Below are 21,939 nucleotides of genomic sequence, written 5' to 3' on the forward strand. Positions count from 1 at the left end.
CTGCATCTCCAACACAGCCTTGTCTGCCGCCTCCTGGTGTGCCAGAGGGATACGGCGGGGACGCATCTTGATGGGCCGAGCATCACTTGTGTCGATCTCATGCTGCACCAGATGAGTGACCCACCTCTTCCTCACTCAGCACAAAGCTGTCTCTGAATTCAAACAGCAACTGCCACAACCGTTCCTGCTGCTCGGGGTCAAGACCAACACAGTTCCGCCCAGGCTCACGGAGGGATATGTCGTGGAGGTAGCTGGGGGAATGTAACACACAGACGTGGGGGGGGGGGGGGGGGGGGGGCAGCCATGAGTCTCTTCTGCTTTAACTGTTGGAGTAAAGGGTTTGTTGGGTTGAGTAAATGTGACATTAGGGGGGGGCGTGGTGACTGGCGGCCCTCCCTGGAAGCTCAATGTGCCCCCATTTAGGTCTAACTGGCAGCCTGCGCTCCTAAGAAAGTCCAACCCCAGGATACAAGGGTCCTGCACAGCCGCCACCCACACAGGATGATGCACAGACCTGCCCCCTACTGTCAGAGTCATTATTCCCTTTCATGGGTGCCAGCTCACCTGTGACTGTGCGGAGCTGCACAGTTGTGGAGTCCAACCTGGCACAATATCCGGCCTCACCAGGGTTACTGTGGACCCAGTGTCCACCAGGGCAGAGCAGGGCACCCTCTCCACAGTGACAGGGACATGACAAAAGTCCCCAACACAGGTCCGGCCCACCACAACAACAGGCTCCATCAGCTTGCCCTCGTCTGCTTCTGGGGAAAGTGGAGCCTTGCTTCCCAATCTGTGCCGGTGGTTTCCTCCTGAAGATGATGGTGGTTGGGAAAGAGAGCCAGGGGTCCACACTACCCGGTCTATGCGGACCCCGAGCCGTTTCCCTGAGCTCTGGGGGACATGGGGCAATCCCAGCGCAGATGGCCTCGCTGGCCACACCCCCAGCAGACCCTGGGACCAGGGCGTGTGTTTCATGCCGCCTGTAGCGACACAGCACAAATGAGTTCAGTCATTTCAGCCACCCATGCAGGCTTTTCCAGCGCTGGGCTGCTCTGCCCCCTGCCCGCACAGTGGGTCTGTCTTCCTGCACTTCCACCCAAGCCCCAGCTGAAGCCCCAGCCCACACCAGCTCCCTCTCCAAAGCCATCTCCAAGACTATCTGCAATGACTCAGGATGAGCCAGCTGGTTCTGTATACGCAGCTCTGTAGGAGTGAGCGCCTGTATAAACTGGTCCTGTGCTAGCTCGCTGTGCACAGAGGGGGGCATGTGAGCATATGCCCACCGAGAGAGGCTCTAAATGTCATTAGCTAGCACCCGTAGTGGCTCTCCAGGATGCCTGCATCTATTTCTCAGTTCGGAGCGCAGCAGCCTGGAATGTACACACTGTCCAAAGCTCCTCAGTGCTCCCACTATAGCCCCATAATCACGTCTGTCCTCAGGGGCTAATCAATGTCAAACAGGCCAAAGCATCATCCGTGAGGAACAAAGCCAACTGCAGTGCCCTATCTTCATTAGACCATCCCCCAAAATGAGCTAAAAGTTCAAACTGAGCATGAAAAGCTTCCCAATCCGCCTTACCGGAATACTTCGGGGTCTTGTTTGTTAACATTCTGAGCCCCATATTCCCCGTCCCGCCCACCATAATCCACATGAAGTACAGTCAATGAAACACTCATGCCTCCATCATTCTAGCATCCTCCCTCAAGCGGCCTCTGTGCTCCTCAAGCGGCCTCTGTGCTCCAGAGTAATTAGTGGGACATATGGAAATATCCAAGTTGAATATGCATCTAATTCAAATGTTAATATTTGGTTGTGTTGACAACAAAACACAATTCAATATCACTTTTGAAACACAATAAATAGCATATTAACTTGTCCACAAGTTAACAAAGGATACTGCATGTCTCCAACTCAACCCAAAAAATACAATTATAGAATGGAATTAATCAAGTGGCTCAGATGGAAATGTCCAAGCAGTAGATACATCTCTTTTAAAGGTTCTGAGGTTACTGTGACTATATATGTCTAATTGTGTACTAATATGGAGCGTGCATGTTCAAGATACTGTGTATACTGTAGCTAAGAAAGTAATGCTAAGTGTATGTTATGTAGTAAACTGTTAGTAGCCCATGTGCCTCACCCTAATAATTTGCTCCCTGTTCACCTCATAATTTAGCCTACTGTTCATACTTGGTGGTGCATATGTAGTCTATAGTCTATTTTAGAGAAATGTCATCATCAAATATTGTAAGAGCTTTCATTGTCTGCTTATACGCCCCTTTTATTTATCATACAGTTCTGACTTGGTGGGATGCACCAGGGGGGTGGAGCATTGGAAGTTAAGACCAGGTTTAGCCATTGTTCTCTCTCTTACGTCTTGCCTTTACAAGAGAAGGTCACGGTTGTTTTATTGGGTATCCTTCATTTATTTGGTGTGGGCTACGGCCAAACAATAGCCTGTGTGAAGTTGGGTTAATAAACCGTAAATTCGTAAACTCAACCCTCTGTTCCTTCATGATCTAGCCAGGTCATTACAGTATGATATGTTACACACATGACACTTGCTATAAGGTTTAGTATCAAGCCAAACACCAGTTTTTCCTTCATAATTTGGGAAACAATGAGATTTCAAAGCACTAGGTGGCAGTATGAAGACGTTTTCAATATTTTCCTTTGACTCCCAAATGCATTATGCTATTGCATTTGGAATCATTGTCTCTTGATTTTGATTATTTTGATTAGCTGAGGGGTATTAATCCAAACTTGTATCTAACATGTTTTTTTTAATCCTTGATTGTGATACGGTTTTGGAAACCTTTACTAATACAAAATACACACTTAAGGCGTATTTTGGGGAAGTGTACTTATTGCTATGCCGTCTCAATAGGGACAGTAATATTGCCGTTTTCTTCTCGTTTTTCAGGCGAACGTCTTTTAAGGGAGTATGCAATCACACTCGTTCGGTTGGTCAAGCCCAGTTATGCTATGTGCCAGCCAAATGCAAACGGCTTTACTGTTAGTTGTTTTACCACTGATTTCCTTTTTTTTGTGTAACACAGGTTCGAGCCAACGTTGTTTTATGTAAACTCTTCTTTTGTAATTATCTTTTGTAATTGTAAAATTATTTCAGGGTGATAATACAGTAGAGTTTCTTAGGTTTCCAAACCGTTTAACACGCAAGGATTATTTGTCACGTTCTGACCTTATTTATTTAGTTATGTCTTTGTTTTAGTATGGTCAGGGCGTGAGTTGGGTGGGTTGTGTCTATGTTCATTTTTCTATGATTTGGTATGTCTGTGTTTGGTCTGGTATGGTTCTCAATCAGAGGCAGCTGTCAATCGTTGTCCCTGATTGAGAACCAAGTGTCCCCCTTGAGTTGTGGGTGATTATACTTTCTGTTTAGTGTGTTGTACCTGACGGAGCTGTTTCGGTTGTGGGTTTTTGTTTTGTTTCTTTGTTAGATGTTGTTCAGTTTAATTAAATAACATGAACAAGTACCACGCTGCGCTTTGGTCCTCACCTCATTCCAACGACGATCGTTACATTATTAATAGTTAATAATGTTCCCTCGAATTGTTTGGGGCACTGAGCAAGTATGCCGACATACTTGATTATAGCTGTGGGACTTACACAAGTCCGAATTTCTTATAGCCTAATTTTCTAGACATCAATGTACAGCAACATTTTTTGGATGACAGAACACCCGCCAGTGGCGGTTAGTGTCGTTTAAGATGAGGGAAGATATTTTTTTTTCATCAGCATGGCCTTATTTATATTATAGCATATTGGATGACTCTCATTCATATTCCATTCACCCAGTTCAATGTAACAGCGTAAGTTTAGGCTACTACACGATACTCACATTTCCCAATACCCATCATGAGATTGCTACAACAGACAGTGACATTCAATACCGCCTTGCACACTCTTGCCTGCATCTACCTGACATAGGGTGTAGTCATTAGTCCAGTTGCAAACAAGAGTTTCTATGGACAAATTCAGGTATGTTTATCCCTGTTTTGTTCCGTTTGCTTCCGTTTAAGAAACGTTATTCAACAATATCGGCGGAATGAATACACCCCCGATCACGAGTAAACGGAGTTCACTCTTGTGACGTCCATGTTGTATTCCTTCTCTTCCCTTCGCTTTGGACTTCAATGCACAACACATTTTGTGACCAGGCGAAAAAACCTCTACAAACAGCCTACATTGTTGTCACCATATTAGCTAAAGTAACGTCATAGTCAGCATAGCTAATAGAAGTAAACCTGCTACCTGTCATACCAAAAGCTTATCTCGACTTGGAAGAGTTCCAGTGTTGTGTTGGAAAGTCACAGCCAGCTAGCTAACATAGTATCCCTCTGTTTGAGCAGGGTGTTTCAGTAGACTAAACTGGCTAGCAGCATTTGCTAGCTAAGTAAGTGAAACTGAAAGAGAGAGATCTATTTTTTCAATCTCTCTCTGCTTCTCCTTCATTTTGGTATAAATTAATTTACTCAAAACTGTTCAACTATTGCCTTTCTCTCTCTTTGAGTCAAATACTCACCCCATTTACTCACCACACTCACAATGCAGTACTAGCTAGCTGTAGCTTTCAGTACTAGATTAATTATCTGATCCTTTGATTGGGTGGACAACATGTCATTTCATGCTACAAGAGTTCTGATAGGCTGGAGGACGTCCTCCGGGAAGTTGTCATAATTGCTGTGTAAGTCTATGGAAGGGGGTAAGAACCATGAGCCTCCTAGATTTTGTATTGAAGTCAATGTACCCAAAGGAGAACGGAAGTTAGCGGTCTTCACCATGGTGCTACACCTTGGTGCTGTTTAGGCTACTGTAGACCTTCTTTGCAAAACTGTGTGTTTTAATCAGTTATTTGGTGACGTGATTATATTTAGTATAGTTTTATCTAAAAAGGATAACTTTTCAAATGTTTTACAATTTAATTTCTTGATGAAATTCACTGAGGAGGATGGTCCTCCCCGTCCTCTGAGGAGGAGCCTCCACTAATGCACACATACTCAGCTGTGGGGCTTACAAGACCTGAATTTCATATAATTTTCAAGACATCAATGTAGCAGTAGAACAAATATCACAATATTGAAATATAACTCCAAATAAAATAAATCAATGAAGGCTACAGCAGAACACGCATATGAGAATATATAGGCCTCCTACCTATGTGATAATATAAAGCACATATTTAGATTATCTTCACAGTACTGAACAAGTTTGTAAAATAAAAAAAATGTCCTACCTTAGTTTTCAAAACCTCCCACAATGACTCTCCCCATGTCAAGTCCATTTAACTCCTGAGAGCCAATTTCTTGCTAAAAGCCATGAGCGGACCTGTGTCTGTGACGTTTCGTCTCCTTCTAAGGCTGTTCTGAAGACTGGCTGTAGTGTCTATTTTTTTTTTTTTCATTTTGAGTGTTAACTATAACCTAGGTGTCCTCTTTAACCTTGTCTATAAGACTTGCTCCCACCAAATGTGCCTTGGTTTGGGCGGGCATGTTCAGAAAACATTTTTCTGAGGGCTCTTTATTTACATTTTTATTATTATTATTTTTTTTACATCTGAGGCATAGGATGGTAATTTACTATACCCACTCTTTTGCTAGTTTAATCCCTCCAGTCGTTTCTAGCAGTGCTGCTAGGTAAGGCATCGCCATCAGGAACAACTCCTCCGGCACTGACAGCTATCTGAATCATTCTGGGTTTGATTCACCATCTCTCTCTGGATTTTTGGACTTGAAATTGTAATCCAACTCTATTGCCTTTTCTTATCCATTTTTTATTCGGCTTTTCCACAATTCAAATTCAGTAGGGAGATGACTAGCCTAGACTATGATGACTAACATGATTACGTAGGAACCTCTTCACTAGCTGACCACGACAACCAAGACCTTTGTTAAGATCAGTTACTTACCCCACTGACCCTCCCCATAACCTCTATGTACAAAGAAGAAAGCAGGTCTGGAATCAGTGTGGCAGGATAGGATGATTACACAGAAGGATCACTGTGCTTTTACATTATGGTCTTTCTGGGGGGCGGGAGAAATAACGAGAAGGCAACTTGATTTAACGCTCATAGCTTTTATTAGAATGTCTACAGTTCGAACAGGGAAACAATGAATAAATCATGCCGCAAGAGGTACCGGATGTAGGCAAATAGGTGCCGGAACAAATAAAGTGTAATGGCTGTTGTAGGTGGAAGAAGGTAGGTCTTGTAGGTGGACCAAAGCGCAGAGTGGTAAGTGTCCATTATTTTAATGAAACAACTGAACACCGAACAAAACAACAACGTGAATAAACGAAAAACCAAAACAGTCCTGTAAGGTGATGAAGAAACACTAAACAGAAAATAATCACCCACAAAACACAGGTGGGAAAAGGCTACCTAAGTATGATTCTCAATCAGAGACAAAGAACTACACCTGCCTCTGATTGAGAACCATACTAGGCCAAACACGTAGAAAATATAACCTAGAAAAAAGAACATAGACAACCCACCCCAACTCACCAACCTAACACAAAGACATAAAAATAAACTAATGTCAGAACGTGACATAAAGTCAAATCTGAGAGGTGCCGGATCCTGTCAAATTAAGCACTGACATTAGTGGCTATTTGAGCAGTAAGTAGTGTAGACCAACAAAACCAATGGAACAAATCCCAAACATTTTCACATGGAAATAGCTTTTGATTTCTATGATATAGGTTTCAGTAGCCTATATGTGTTGCTCAATGTAGGCCTACATTGCATGAGACTTAACATTATGAAGGGTTTGACATACAATTTTAATTGTTCTACAACACCATGGGCCAAATAGGTAACTGTAAATTACATTGTATTGTATGATGCAAGAAAACACTTTACAAAATACAATTAATTATTATTACCGTACCATACCGTACTCTGCCTATTGGCTTATTTGCATATTCAAGCCTGTCTAAAAATACAACACTGCCCCTTTAATTAAGACAAACGTTTTACCTGACTGGCTTTTCAAAGACAGGTTGAAATGTAGCCTGCATGTTTTGTGCTCTTGTAGGAAGAAGTAACTCTCCATTACTGGCCTATACTTATTTGTAAGGGGGCTAATAACTGGCTAACTAACAAAGAATATCAACAAATGTGCACACTTCTGTGCTCTGATCGTAAAAGCTCATTCACTCACAGATGATTGAAAGACTGCTGGTGGGCTACCCCCGCCAATAGAATTCTACTCCATTGTGCTCTGGCTTTGCCTATAACAAAATAATAGACTCAGTTTTGCAAAGTTAGATTTGTTTTGTTTTGTTGCATTGAAAAGGGACTGATATAATGTTGATTCAATCACAGAAAAAAGTTGATTATATAGTGCAAACTAATGGGGCGAACTTAGTGACATTCAATCCCTTGTGTTTCTGCATACCATGCATTTATTCTGTGCAGCAGACCTAGATGAGGTGCGTGACGCATGTGTGCAGCGCAGAAGGAACATTGGTCAGGACTGTTGTACACATTGGCCTTGCTTGGGGAGTGGGGACCAGACAGGTACATTTCTAAATTTGATTATTGAAATGTTCCTCTCAGGTCCTCTACAAGCCAGAATGTTGAATAAAATGACATTTGAACTTACTCTACCAGTTGTCTGTGTGGTTGGTCCTTATATAGACAGGAATTTGAGACAATATATCCACAGGAAAGTATTATTAATTAAACCAACTATCACATGAAGCAAAAATGTGTTAAAAATGTGTATAATATATTTTTTTATTCACATTTTTCAGGGGGTGCTGCAGCACCCTCAGCACTCCTACTTCCTGCAGCTATGTTTCCTGTGGATATATTGTCTGAAATTCCTGCCTACATAGAGAGCAATAGTAGCCACTAACGCCGCTCTTTTTGTAGGCACTAACAAACTAGGGTTTTTGGATAAACACAGGTTTACGAGATCTTATACGTTTCGTTCTATAATATAATCTTCATCAGCTAATGTTACTTTTTGTGAATTTTGAAGCATTTATGTAACAAAAAAAATCACATATAGCACATACAGTAAATGCTTCATAATTCATAAAAGTCATGTTAACTAATTGATATTATCTCAGAACAAAACATATAAGATCTCCTAGGCCTGTGTTAACCTATTCTTTCTTTCCCTAAGTTGGCGAACTCTAAAAGGACCATCCACGCAGACAACCAGTTATGAATACAGCATTTTCAACCCCGTCCTCTGGAAACATATTTCTCAAATCTAAGTATCCCCCCAGAACAACCTCCATTCATTGGGGCATGGACTCTACAAGGTGTCGAAAGCATTCCAAAGGGATGCTGGCCAATGTTGACTCCAATGCTTCCCAAAGCTGTGTGAAGTTGGCTGGATGTCCTTTGGAGGGTGGTGGACCATTCTTAATACACATAGGAAACTGTTGAGCATGAAAAACCCAGCAGCGTTGAGCATGAAAAACCCAGGCACTTAATTATTTTGTCTTGCCCATTGACCCTCTGAATGGCACACATACACAATCCATGTCTCAATTGTCTCAAGGCTTAAAAATCATTCTTTAACCTGTCTCCTCTCCTTCATTGACACTGATCATTAAGGGATCATAGCTTTCACCTGGTCAGTCTATGTCATGGAAAGAGCAGGTGTTCATAATGTTTTGTACACTCAGTGTACATGAAGGCTACAACCTTCTAAGTCTGTCGTAATGGATATTGCCGTAGCACAAGCAAGACGCAGTCTACAAATTGCATTGCAGAAAAAACAATGAGTGTTTTTTCTATGTGTGTCTTGCTTGTTTGATATACAGTAGCTTGCCTAAATAACTGCATGTAACTCCCATCCTGAAAAAAGAACATGAAATTGCTGGACAACTTGTTTGTGTCATGCTTATGTTTGCAATAGACTACTGTTTCAACAGACAAATAACTATGTTTGTTCAAATTGTATTGTGTACAAGTGGAGCAGCTGAAAGGAGGTAGGCTAGTGGATCTCGCATGCACAGAAATCTCCATATTTTTAGCAACAGCAAGTTGGGTTCCAGAAAATCTTCACCCATATGGTCCCCAGGCAAACATTGGCCATGCTGTGGTCAATGGTTCGAATGGGTATGGCCTCTTGGATTCCTGAGAGCTAGTTTTCAACCCAGTCATATTGATGATGGATGAATGTGTTAAAATGGATTCCCTACAGATGTAGATGTAATGTACATGATACAGCTGTGCAACTTCTAGTATGCTATGCTTATTTCCTGCTACCTATTTGGTTTGACCTGAAGGTCTCCTTTCCTTCAAAATATTGGACTGAAAGGAGATGATGAGAGGAGGTCAGACTATTGAGACACACCATGGTATCAAGAATATTTGTCCCAAGGCATGCATGCCCAACAGGGTAATTGGGATTTAGGCCTAGTTAATACACTGAGTAACAACAATGTCATTCCAAGGGTAATGAGAATAATATGATTGAGTAAAATATTAGGAACAACAAACAAACAAAAAATCGGGAACAACAAACAAACAAAGAAAATATGCCTAATTACTTTCCCCAAGAGAGAAAATGCAGGCTGGAACGTCAACCCATTGGAGGCGCGAGAAAACCCAAAGTTGCACTTGATTTAGTTCACGTGACCGGAGTTCGTCCTTTATGGCCGTTGGATTTCCAGTCATTTTCTGCACATCTACTCCAACCGGCGCACATTGGTGAGTTAAATTGAATCCACTCAATCTCGCGTCTGTGGGAGGAGTCCAGCTCAACAGCTGGCTGGCTCGCTTTGATGCTTTTTGACCCTGCCACACCGCGAGACACTGTCTGTGCCCTTTGAAAAAAACACACATTGTCCCATTCAAAGAAGAAAAACGGACAAGGAGGACTTAAAACTACCCAAAGATTTGATGGACTATTGCAACTGCATCGTTGAATTAACTGAACTTAGTTTTTCGTGAGAAACACCGGAGATTTGCCTCGTTAAATGGTGACCATCATTGGATTGTCTTTTGACAGAGGTGTTGCAGCTAGCTGAAGGCGCTCAGACGAGCAAGAAGAAACAAAAGGTGAGAGCGAAAAACTTGATTCTTATCCAAAAGGGAAATGGTGATATACTGACAATGTATCTTATCTTTATTTCCTGTAAGAATTTGCTAGAGTTGATATCTAGGGAATTCAGCATCAAACCTCTAACTGAAGTTATGCAAATGTTGCACATAAAATTCTGCCATTTTGCTGCGAAAGTGTCAAAAAGCTGATCATCTGGTGTGTTTACACTATAAACCAGGCGGCTAAAATAGCTAACTGATCTGACCTGATCATGATAGCCAATAGTAACAACACGATGATGTTGAGTATTTATCAATTTTTCCTCTTTCTAGACGGGACACGTCGCCGCTTTACTCTCTCCCTTTCCTCGCACCCAACTTGGGGCCCAAATCACGAACAAATCGGCTGAGATGCAGCTGCCAGTCACCTTGAGTTAAATGGTAGTTCATGAGAGGAGAGTGCAAGTTTGGCCAAGGACGAGGAGAAAGAAGAAGACCGATTCCCGAAGCGGAGGGACAGGACGGGGAGTGGACATGTCTTTTTGGGCGATACTACCTGTCAGTCTGCCTGCCTTGACCATCACTGGAATTTGGGTTGTGTGAGTGCCTCTGTTTTTGTTTTAATCTAGGCTTGAACCCAAAGGCAGGCAGGTGGTGATATTGAGCAGTTTCATTGTACTGCCAGCTATACACTCCTATTCCCCGTGGACAGGTACTACATAAAACATTCACATTTTAGCCTGAGGAGATAGATGGTGGATATAAAAATATATGCATACTTTCTTTATGAAACACCATTTTTCCATCACCATTTAAGAGTGGCTAAATGCTAGTCCCGGGTGTTGCGTATTGCGTTCAGACAATCCGGTTGCAGCAGTCTGTTGTTTACCCTTGGTCTGAACGCTGTACACAAGGTCAGGAATTAGCATTAGTCACCCTAGCATGGTGGTGTAAAATGGTGTTTCATAAAGAAAGTAGGCATATTTTCCAAAAAATGTCCAGCCTTTTTCCCCCAGAAAATCAACGCCTTTGCAGCCTGAATGAAGAATGTTTTATGTACGAACCGGTCCACAGGATACAAGTGTATCACAGGAGGCTGCTGAGAGGACGATGGCTCATAATAATGGCTGAATGGAGTCAATGGAATGGTATCAAACACGTGAAACACATTTGTTTGATGAGTTAGATTAACATTCCATTTATTCTGTTCCAGCCATTACTGTGAGCCTGTCCTCCCTAAATAAGGAGAGTGAGAGAAGGAAAGATGGATAGGGAGGAAGGGGTGTTGGCTGCTGTGTTGCTGCCAGTTTCCTCTCACCTATTTCTAGGCTTGGGCGGTATACCGTATGCTGGGATATTTGGACATAGCCACTGGATGGTTTTTCAATACTCTCAATACTGTTGAAACTATTTTTGAAACAAATGTTTTTCAATTCATTTTAGTATTTGTAGCTACTTTTTAAGTAAATATCTGCAGTCAACTTGTGCAATACCTTAGTAGATAAAGCAGATTATGTTCTTCATTTCACCTGTCACACACATTATTTAGCATTATGAAGCTTACATGCTGACCACACCTCTCGTGAGCGAGTGTTGCAAAATTAATTTTAACATACATGTTATTCAATCATTTCACCCACACTGCTTGCGCGTGTCAATGAATGGCTGTGTAGCTAGGCGCTAAAATAGAACTTGGTTCTATTTGTGACGCTCGACGCCCTGCAAGTCCTGCCTCTCCCATCTCCTCATTGGTTTTTAGGAGCATATACCCACATGAGTGATTGAAAGATGATCTGAGGTCCACACTCTAGTCCAGTCGGTTGTGGTAATGCACCTTAAAGTTGGTTGCAAACCTCCATATAAAGTCCAAAGAAGAAGAAGCCTGAAGGAGGAGAGATTCCTAGAATTGAACTCGGTTGACTGTTTGATCTGTAGATTAATTGTCAGAGGATCTTGTGCGTTTCAGGTAAAATAATAACCCAATGTTTATATCCCAGGACAAATTAGCTAGCAACAGCAAGTTAGCGAGATAAATTGCCATACATTTTTAATGCTTTTCGACCTGTCCCCAAATTAATATAATTGGTTCAGAGTTTGTTTTGATATTTCAACCTGCGTGTCCTGATCGTGTCTGATGTGGGGGGACAAAATCAACTTGCGTGAACGTGGACGCACGCGAGCCTGCGGTCTGGTCAGCATGTTACCATAGTTCACCAGAACAGTTGAGCCAGCCACCTATTTGTTTGTAAATAGCACAACGGGAGAAAGGGGGAGCAGGTGAGTCCAGCTGTGTATTGAGAGGGGTCAGGTTTTATATTGAAAGTCAAGTGCTTTTTATTTATTTCAGTAGAGTGATCAGGGACGTGCAACTATAGTTTTCCTTCACAGAAAATAAATTGGTGCAACACATTCGGCAGAAAATAGCTTAATTTTCATCAGATGACAACAGAAGTGCAACGCTATTTGGCTGGCAGAGTAAATAAGCTTACAATGAAGAAGCAAGGTATTTTTTGCACGACCATCATATTTATACTGTTTATCATAGAAAAAATATAGCCAGCTACATTTCCTAATGTTTTGCTTAAAGCATTTTAGCAAGAAAAGTAGGCTGGCTACAAAGAGAAAATAAAAGTACCGGAGAAAAGTATCTACCCATCAGTCAGAGCGCTGTCTGCTGATAGAATGCCCGTTTGGGAATTCTCATCATAGTGGAGAAGTCCAACTGAAGCACAAAATTAGTCTGATGCTGAGCAGAAATACAATAAGAAGCGTTTTAGATCTGCGTTTATGAAACGCAATAAGTTATTTCTTTCTGTTTTATCTGTTCATGTGTGGGAAAACGCAGAATTCTGCATGAACACGACCTGTAAATTTAACTTGCTAGTTATCTAAGTAAGTGGTTGAATTAATACGTTGACGGGGCATCATATTGTGTTAGCTTTCTGCCACGTTTGAGAAGTCAAGCCCTTTGGATTAGTTATATGTACAGCTGCCACTGCTATCTTGATTTCCTTGCGTTTCTTTCTTTTCCTCTGTTCTCGGTTCATTTTCTCCTTCCCCCTCTTCTCAGAGCTGGCCTGTTGCCCTAGCGACTCCTGACTCCACACAGCTACAGCGTGTACACATGCTGCTCCAGAGCCAGTAATGTTGTTCCTGTAGACAAACATGCATCCAAAACTTTGTTCATTTGCACAATGTCTCTCCTTCACATTTGCTTGTAAATGTCCAAACTCACCAGAAATGACATTCGGTAGTTCCTACCTACAGTACCTTCGGGAAGTATTCAGACCCCTTGACTTTTTCAACATTTTGTTACGTTACAGGCTTATTTTAAAATTGATTAAGTTCTTTTTTTCCTTCATCAATCTACACACAATACCCCATAATAACAAAACAAAAACGTTTTACTTTTTTTATTGCAAATGTGTAAAATTGAACAACAAAAAATACCTTATTAAATTATTTTGTCCCTCATCTATCTACACACAATACCCCATAATGACAAAGAAAAAACAGGTTTTTAGAAATGTTAGCAAATTTATATAAAAAAAAAAAACAGAAATATCTTGACTTGAAATTGACCTCAGATGCATCCTGTTTCCATTGATCATCCTTGAGATGTTTCTACAACTTGATTGGAGTCCACCTGTGGTAAATTCAATTGATTGAACATGATTTGGAAAGGCACACACCTGTCTATACAGTATAAGGTCCCACAGCTGACAGTGCATGGCGCCCCCTTGTATACTAAGCCGGTAATACCGTAAATCCCGGGATGAGAGAAGGACCATATGAACATCTGGATACCGCCCAACCCTACCTATTTCCTTCTTGTCCAGTGGGCCTCACAAGGCTGCCCTGTCTTCCAGAGCAGTCAATGGTCCCTCTCCCTGGGCAGCAGAATTGAAAAGGCACGCTTTGTTACGTAAAGGCCCTCCTCCCACCGCCATGGCTGGGTGGAAGTAGGGTAAATACTGGGCTGCCGGGGTAGTCAGAGTGCTTATTCAGGGCTTTCACATGGGAACACACACACACACACACACACACACGGTAAGCCCTTCTCAGCCCTGCACCATGAAAGAGCTACTCAGAGCTAGATGATGACTTGACTTTATGGTCCACCCATAGCTAGCCAGCTTCTTACATTGATTCTTCCATTGACCTTTCAGTTCACTAATGTTGAAATAAAAATTGTTTTATTGAAGAGCTGTGTCTATTCAGTACAGTGTCCTTTTTTCATGCTCTTCAAAATGCTGAAAACAGGTGTCTGAAAATGCTAATATTATATTGACAATTCACATGTAGCCTAGAGATACCCTGAGGTAAGTTAATGTGTACTGATAGTCAGACATTCAACTCTTCTCTGTTTTGTTTCAGTGAATGAAATCTTAGATGTTGATTTGATTACAGAACAACAAATGATAGCAGCACTCTCTCTGACATTTCATCTCCGTTTCATTTGTCAGGAGACATTTCTGCAGTAAGACCTTTTTAGATTCAACAGTCTCTCTACATTTCTGTTCAGTTTATAGTTGTCCATACTTTGATATTATTGTCCAAAAACTGTTACCAAAATCCACATGTGACTTGGACTAGAGTACTAGCTTATGCATGTGCCCAAAACCTAAGCTGCAGTCTCGGATGACATTGTGTTATTTTATAGTGTTCCAGAATGTACAGATTCTAGAAGTTTCCATAGGAAACATGGCTTTCCCTTCTACTGCCTCCCAGTCATGCAATTATAGCCAAACCACACACATACACACCACCACAACTCAGCCCATGGATGTAAGCACATCTATTATTATCATGCCACCATATACAGCCCATATAGCTAGTATCAAGGCAAAGAAAGATCACTTTATTTCGAGAAATTGTCTATAACCAAACCACACTTGGTGTTATTTTAACTTCAAGAACTCCATGAGTTCACAAAAACGGGTTTGAAGAAAAGGGAAAAACTGGTTGAAAACAGTTAGCCAGCCCAGCTCAGTGAGGCGTAACTGTTCAGGTTGAGTGAATGTGGTGATTGTGTTTCTGCAGGAGAACTCTCTTGCTCTTTTTTTTTTTTTTAACTCTGTCCTCTCCATGTTTTTGAAACCCTGAGAGGCCCATGCAGGGTGAGGACACTTTCAATAATCTATTACTACCTGTGTCTTGTCTGTCATTCACACCTACCTGTCCTATTTTCACTTTGTGTGTGTGTGTGGCAGCATACACAAGCTGATTTGTATTTTGGGAGCAGTTACTTGGTGTTTTGAGGCTCGTAGACTAGCTAGTGTCTCTCTTTTTCTCTCTCTCCCTCTCCTTTTATCCCCCTCTTTCACTTTTAACCCTCTCTCTCACTTTAATCTCCCCCTCTCTCATCTATCCCCTTCTTATCTCCCACTCTTTCTCTCGCTCCCATCTCGCTCTCTCTCGCTATCCCCTTCTCTTTTATATCTCTTTTATATCTCTCTCTCTCTCTCTCTGATGATTATTCATGGTTGCTGTGGTTTCAGGGGCAAATGGTGGAGTGTTTGTTTACCAAATGTAATTTAGTTTTTGGTCTCAGGTGATCTGTGTGTCTGAGACTGTGTGTCATGATGATCCTAGTAGAGCTGGCCAAAAATATAAAATCACAATATTTTTCTCGTTTTTAATGTTATGTTGGTGTCGGTGTGCGTGCTCAGTCCCCTCCTGTACTCCCTGTTCACTCATGACTGCATGGCCAGGCCTGATCACCGACAACGATGAGACAGCCTATAGGGAGGAGGTCCGAGACCTGGCTGTGTGGTGCCAGGACAAAAACCTCTCCCTCATCGTGATCAAGACAAAGGAAATTATTATGGACTACAGGAAAAGGAGGACAGAGCACACCCCCATTCTCATCGACGGGGCTGTAGTGAAGCAGGTTGAGACCTTCAAGTTCCTTGGTGTCCTTATCACCAACAAACTATTGTGGTCTAAACACACTAAGACAGTCGTGGAGAGGGCACGACAAAACCTATTCCCCCTCAGGAGACTGAAAAGATTGACTATGTATCGGTACCCCCTGCATATAGCCTCGCTATTGTTATTTTACTGCTGCTGTTTAATATTTTTTTAAATGTATTTTCTATTTTTTACTTAACCTATCTAGGACTGGCGGAACCCCTCGCCAACACCCAATGAAATTGCAGGGCGCCAAATACAAATCAACAGAAATCTCATAAATCTAATTTCTCAAACACAAGTTTTAGGCACAATTTTAAAGATAAAATTCTCGTTAATCCAGCCAGTGTCTGATTTAAAAAATGCTTTACAGCGAAAGCTCCACAAACGTTTATGTTAGGTCACCACCAACTCACAGAAAAACCCAGCCATTTTTCCAACCAAAGAGAGGAGTCACAAAAATCACAAATGGATTCATAAAATGAATCACTAACCTTTGATCTTCATCAGATGACACTCATAGGACTTCATGTTACACAATACATGTATGTTTTGTTTGGTAAAGTTCATATTTATATCCCAAAATATTATTTTACATTGGCGTGTTATGTTCAGTAGTTTCAAAACATGCAGTGATATTGCAGAGAGCCACATGAATTTACAGAAATACTCATTATAAATGTTGATGAAAATACATGTTATACATGGAATTATAGATACACTTCTCCTTACTGCAACCGCTGTGCCAGATTTAAAAACAAATCTGGCACAAAAAAGCATAATCTGAGTACGGCACTCAGAGCCCAAAACAGACAAAAGAAATATCCGCCATGTTGCGCAGTCAACATTAGTCATAAATAGCATTATAAATATTCACTTACCTTTGATCTTGAAAAAAAAAAAAAAAAAAAAAAAAAAATTCTCCCCAATTTCGTGGTATCCAATTGTTGTAGTAGCTACTATCTTGTCTCATCGCTACAACTCCCGTACGGGCTCGGGAGAGACGAAGGTTGAAAGTCATCCGGCCCCCCTTCACAGGGGAAGCCTGAAACCACATTCTAAATATGGGTGACATCTAGTGGAAGCTGTAGGAAGTGCAAAATAACTCATATCCCACTGTGAATTCGATAGGGGCTGAGTTCAAAAACTACAAACCTCAGATTTCCCACTTCCTGTTTGGATTTTTTTCTCAGGTTTTTGCCTGCCATATGAGTTTTGTTACGCTCACAGACAACATTCAAACAGTCAAACAGTTTTAGAAACTTCAGAGTGTTTTCTATCCAATACTAATAATAATATGCATATATTAGCATCTGGGACTGAGTAGGACGCAGTTTACTCTGGGCACGCTATTCATCCAAAAGTGAAAATGCTGCCCCCTATCCCAAAGAAGTGAACCTGTTTGGGATAGGGGGCAGCATTTTCACTTTTGGATGAAATGCGTGCCCAGAGTAAACTGCGTCCTACTCAGTCCCAGATGCTTGGCCTACCGAATACACAGTGTCAAGTTGCACTTCCTAAGGCTTCCACTAGATGTCAACAGTCTTTAGAAACTTGTTTCAGGCTTCTGCTATAAAGGATGGAGGAATGGGAGCTGAATGAGTCAGGTGTCTGGCAGAGTGTCTCAGGCTCGTGATGCGATAATAAATTCATTAAAAATCCTACAATGTGATTTTATGGATTTTGTTTCTCATTCTGTCTCATAGTTGAAGTGTACCTATGATGAAAATTACAGGCCTCTCATCTTTAAGTGGGAGAACTTGCACAATTGGTGGCTGACTAAATACTTTTTTGCCCCACTGTATATATATTTTACCCCCTTTTTCTCCCCAATTTCATAATGGTATGCAATTAGTAGTAGTTAGTGTCTTGTCTCATCGCTGCAACTCCCGTACGGACTCGGGAGAGGCGAAGGTTGAGAGCCATGCGTCCCCCGAAACACAACCCAACCAAGCCGCACTGCTTCTTGACACAATGCACATCCATCCCGGAAGCCAGCCACGTCAATGTGTCGGAGGAAACACCGAACACCTAGTGACCTGGTCAGCGTGCACTGCGCCCGGCCCGCCACAGGAGTCACTAGTGCGCGATGAGACAAGGATATCCCTGCCAGGCCAAACCCTCCCTAACCCGGACAACGCTGGGCCAATTGTGTGTCTCCTCATGAGCCTCCCGGTCGCGGCCGGCTGCGACAGAATCTCTGGTGGCACAGCAGTGCCTTAGAGCACTGCGCCACCCGGGAGGCCTCATCCATATATTTATGTATATATTCTTATTCCATCCCTTTACTTAGATTTGTGTTTATTAGGTAGTGTCACGTTGGAATGAAGAGATTCGGGAGGCAGGCGCAGGAATGCGTAATAGTTTTTTTATTAAGCCCCAAATTAAGGCGTGCCGCATAAAGGCACGGGATGAAGACCAAACAAACACGTAACAAAAACACAGGGTTGAAACCCAGATGAGTGAGGAGTACCTCAAATAAATAACACTAGCGCACAATGATTTTCACACGGAGACCCGTAATCATCTGCGCAATCCACAAGGACACGAAAGCCCAAAACACACAGCACAGGTACTCACATGCACCAACGGACATTAGTCGACAACCCAATGGAAACCAAAGGACACACTTATACAAGTACTAATCAGTGGGAATAGGGGACAGGTGTGCGTAATGAAAGTTCCGGAGGTATCGGTGACAGGTAGGTGTTGTGGAATTGTTTGATTATGGTTAGATATTACTGCACTGTCAGAACTAGAAGCACAAGCATTTTGCTACACTCACAATAACATCTGCTAACCATGTGTATGTGATAGAGGTCGACCGATTTATGATTTTTCAACGCCGATACCGATTTATTGGAGGACCAAAAAAAAGCTGATAGCGATTAATCGGCCAACTTTTTTATTTATTTATTTGTAATAATGACAATTACAACAATACTGAATGAACACTTAATATAATACACCAATAAAATCAAATAAATAAACATGTTCAATTTGGTTTAAATAATGCAAAAACAAAGTGTTGGAGAAGAACGTAAAAGTGCAATATGTGCTATGTAAGAAAGCTAACGTTTCAGTTCCTTGCTCAGAACTTGAGAACATATGAAAGCTGGTGCTTCCTTTTAACATGAGTCTTAAATATTCCCAGGTAAGAAGTTTTAGGTTGTAGTTATTATAGGACTATTTCTCTCTATACGATTTGTATTTCATTAACCTTTGACTATTGGATGTTCTTATAGGCACTTTAGTATTGCCAGTGTAACAGTGTACGACAACAGCCACCGACAGCCAACGACAACAGCCACCCTCGAAGCAGCGTTACCCATCGCTCCACAAACGCCGCGGCCCTTGCAGAGCAAGGGGAACTACCACTCCAAGTCTCAGAGCGAGTGACGTTTGAAACGCTATTAGCGCGCACCCCGCTAACTAGCCAGCCATTTCACATCGTTTACACGAGCCTAATCTCGGGAGTTGATAGGCTTGAAGTCATAAACAGCTGCTGGCAAACGCACAAAAGTGCTCTTTGAATGAATGCTTACGAGCCTACTGGTGCCTACCATCGCTCATTCAGACTGCTCTATCAAATCACAGACTTAGTTATAACATAATAACACAGAAATACGAGCCTTAGGTCATTTAATATGGCCGAATCCGGAAACTATAATCTCAAAAACAAGACGTTTATTCTTTCAGTGAAATACGGAACCGTTCCGTATTTTATCTAACGGGTGGCATCCATAAGTCTAAATATTCCTGTTACATTGCACAACCTTCAATGTTATGTCATAATTACGTACAATTCTGGCAAATTAGGCGGCCCAAACTGTTGCATGACTCTGCGTGCAATGAACGCAAGAGAAGTGACACAATTTCACCTGGTTAATATTGCCTGCTAACCTGGATTTCTTTTAGCTAAATATGCAGGTTTAAAAATATATACTTTTGTGTATTGATTTTAAGAAAGGCATTGATATTTATGATTAGGTACACATTGGAGCAACGATACGCACCGCATCGATTACATGCAACGCAGGACACGCTAGATAAACTAGTAATATCATCAACCAATGTGTAGTTAACTAGTGATTATGATTGATTGATTTGTTTTTTATAAGATAAGTTTAATGCTAGCTAGCAACTTACCTTGGCTTACTGCACTCCTCGTGGAGTGCAATGAGAGGCAGGTGGTTAGAGCGTTGGACTAGTTAACTGTAAGGTTGCAAGATTGATTCCCCCGAGCTGACAAGGTAAAAATCTTTCGTTCTGCCCCTGAACGAGGCAGTTAACCCACCGTTCCTAGGCCGTCATTGAAAATAAGAATGTGTCCTTAATGGACTTGCCTAGTTAAATAAAGATTAAATAAATGTAAAAAAATTGGGCCAAATCGGTGTCCAAAAATACAAATTTCCGATTGTTATGAAAACTTGAAATCGGCCCTAATTAATCGGCCATTCCGATTAATCGGTCGACCTCTAGTATGTGATCAATAAAATTTTATTTATGAAGAGAAATTATAGCTAAAATGTATCGGTGCTCATCGGCCATTGGACATAAACATTACATAACAAATCGCAAATTCAAAAATGAGTGGTTTGGAAGGAATGAGTGGCTAACTGCAAGCGTTGCAAAGCAATCATTATTTTGCTTCCCCTGCCTGCTATTCGGTGGAGAGGGTGTGTGGTCCAAGTCTGGGTTTAAGAATGAAAAAAACTCCAAACTTAAAAAGATGAACATTAACACGCAACACCAAGGGACAGAAGAGGTTGAATACATTGGCCATGCTGTCCAATCCAGCATGACTTCTTCTGCGTTCAAGACAACTGGGAACTCGGGGAAAAAAACAAGCTCAGACTGTGAAAGTATATTTTGAACGGTCATCCAACTCGGAATTCCAAGTCGGGAACTCGGGCCAATTTCTAGAGCTATGACATTCCGACCTGAAGGTCAATGATGTCATTATTTGACCTTTTTTTTGTTTTTCAAGTTCTAGGATATATATACTGTAGCTAAGAAATTATTACTAAATGTACAGTATGTTGTGTAGTAAGCTGTTAGTAGCCCATGGGCCTCACTGAGAATTTGGTCCCTCATCCCCCTCAGAGCTTAGCCTACTGTTCTGACTTGGTGGTGCACATGTAGCCTATAGCCTGTTTTTAGAGAAATATCATTATCGAATATTGTAAGAGCTTTCATTTTCTGCTTATATGCCCCTTTTAAACTACATGACTACTACATGTGGACACCTGCTCATCGAACATCTCATTCCAAAATCATGGGTATTAATATGATGTTGGTCCCCCCTTTGCTGCTATAACAGCCTCCATCCACTCTTTTGGGAAGGCGTTCCACTAGATCAGTAGCTCCCAAACTTTTTATAGTCCCGTACCCCTTCAAACATTCAACCTCCAGCTGCGTCCCCCTCTAGCACCAGGGTCAGCACACTCTCAAATGTATTTTTTTTTGCCATCATTGTAAGCCTGCCACACACACACACTATACGATACACTCATTCTTATGTTTAATTAATGTGAGCTTTTGTCACAACCCGGATCGGGGGAAGTGACAAATTGCTCTTATAGGACCAGGGCACAAATAATAATAATCAATAATTTTGCTCTTTTATTTAGCCATTTTACATATTAAGCCTTATTTGTTAACCTGTGGTGAGTTATTCACCATTTTTGATTAATGAGAAGGGTGTGCTTGAAAGGATGCACATAACTCTGCAATGTTGTATTGGAGAGTGTCTTTTTCCACACACAGTCAGTCTGTGCCTGTATTTAGTTATCATGCAAGTGAGGGCCAAGAATCCACTCTCACACAGGTACGGGGTTGCAAAGGGAATCAGTGTCTTAACAGCGGGATTTGCCAAGGCAGGATACTCTGAGTGCAGCCCAATCCAGAAATCTGGCAGTGGCTTCTGATGAAATTATATTTTCACAGAACCGCTTGTTGCAATTTCGATGAGGCTCTCTTGTTCAGATATCTCTAA

General features: G+C 41.7%; 1 protein-coding gene across 1 annotated transcript in view; it reads left to right on the forward strand.

Annotated features, from left to right (window-relative positions):
• The first annotated feature begins 9,717 nt into the window (after window positions 1-9,717).
• Window positions 9,718-21,939, forward strand: part of LOC110502650 (transmembrane protein 150A) — a 79,575-nt gene continuing 67,353 nt past the window's right edge. The window contains exons 1-2 of the mRNA XM_036960328.1: window positions 9,718-10,046; window positions 10,362-10,627. Of these exons, the coding sequence (XP_036816223.1) occupies window positions 10,467-10,627 (161 nt within the window). The 5' untranslated portion in view covers window positions 9,718-10,046; window positions 10,362-10,466. The remainder of the gene's footprint in view (window positions 10,047-10,361; window positions 10,628-21,939) is intronic.

The sequence above is a fragment of the Oncorhynchus mykiss genome, chromosome 23 (genome assembly GCF_013265735.2).
Source record: "Oncorhynchus mykiss isolate Arlee chromosome 23, USDA_OmykA_1.1, whole genome shotgun sequence".
Taxonomy (NCBI): domain Eukaryota; kingdom Metazoa; phylum Chordata; class Actinopteri; order Salmoniformes; family Salmonidae; genus Oncorhynchus; species Oncorhynchus mykiss.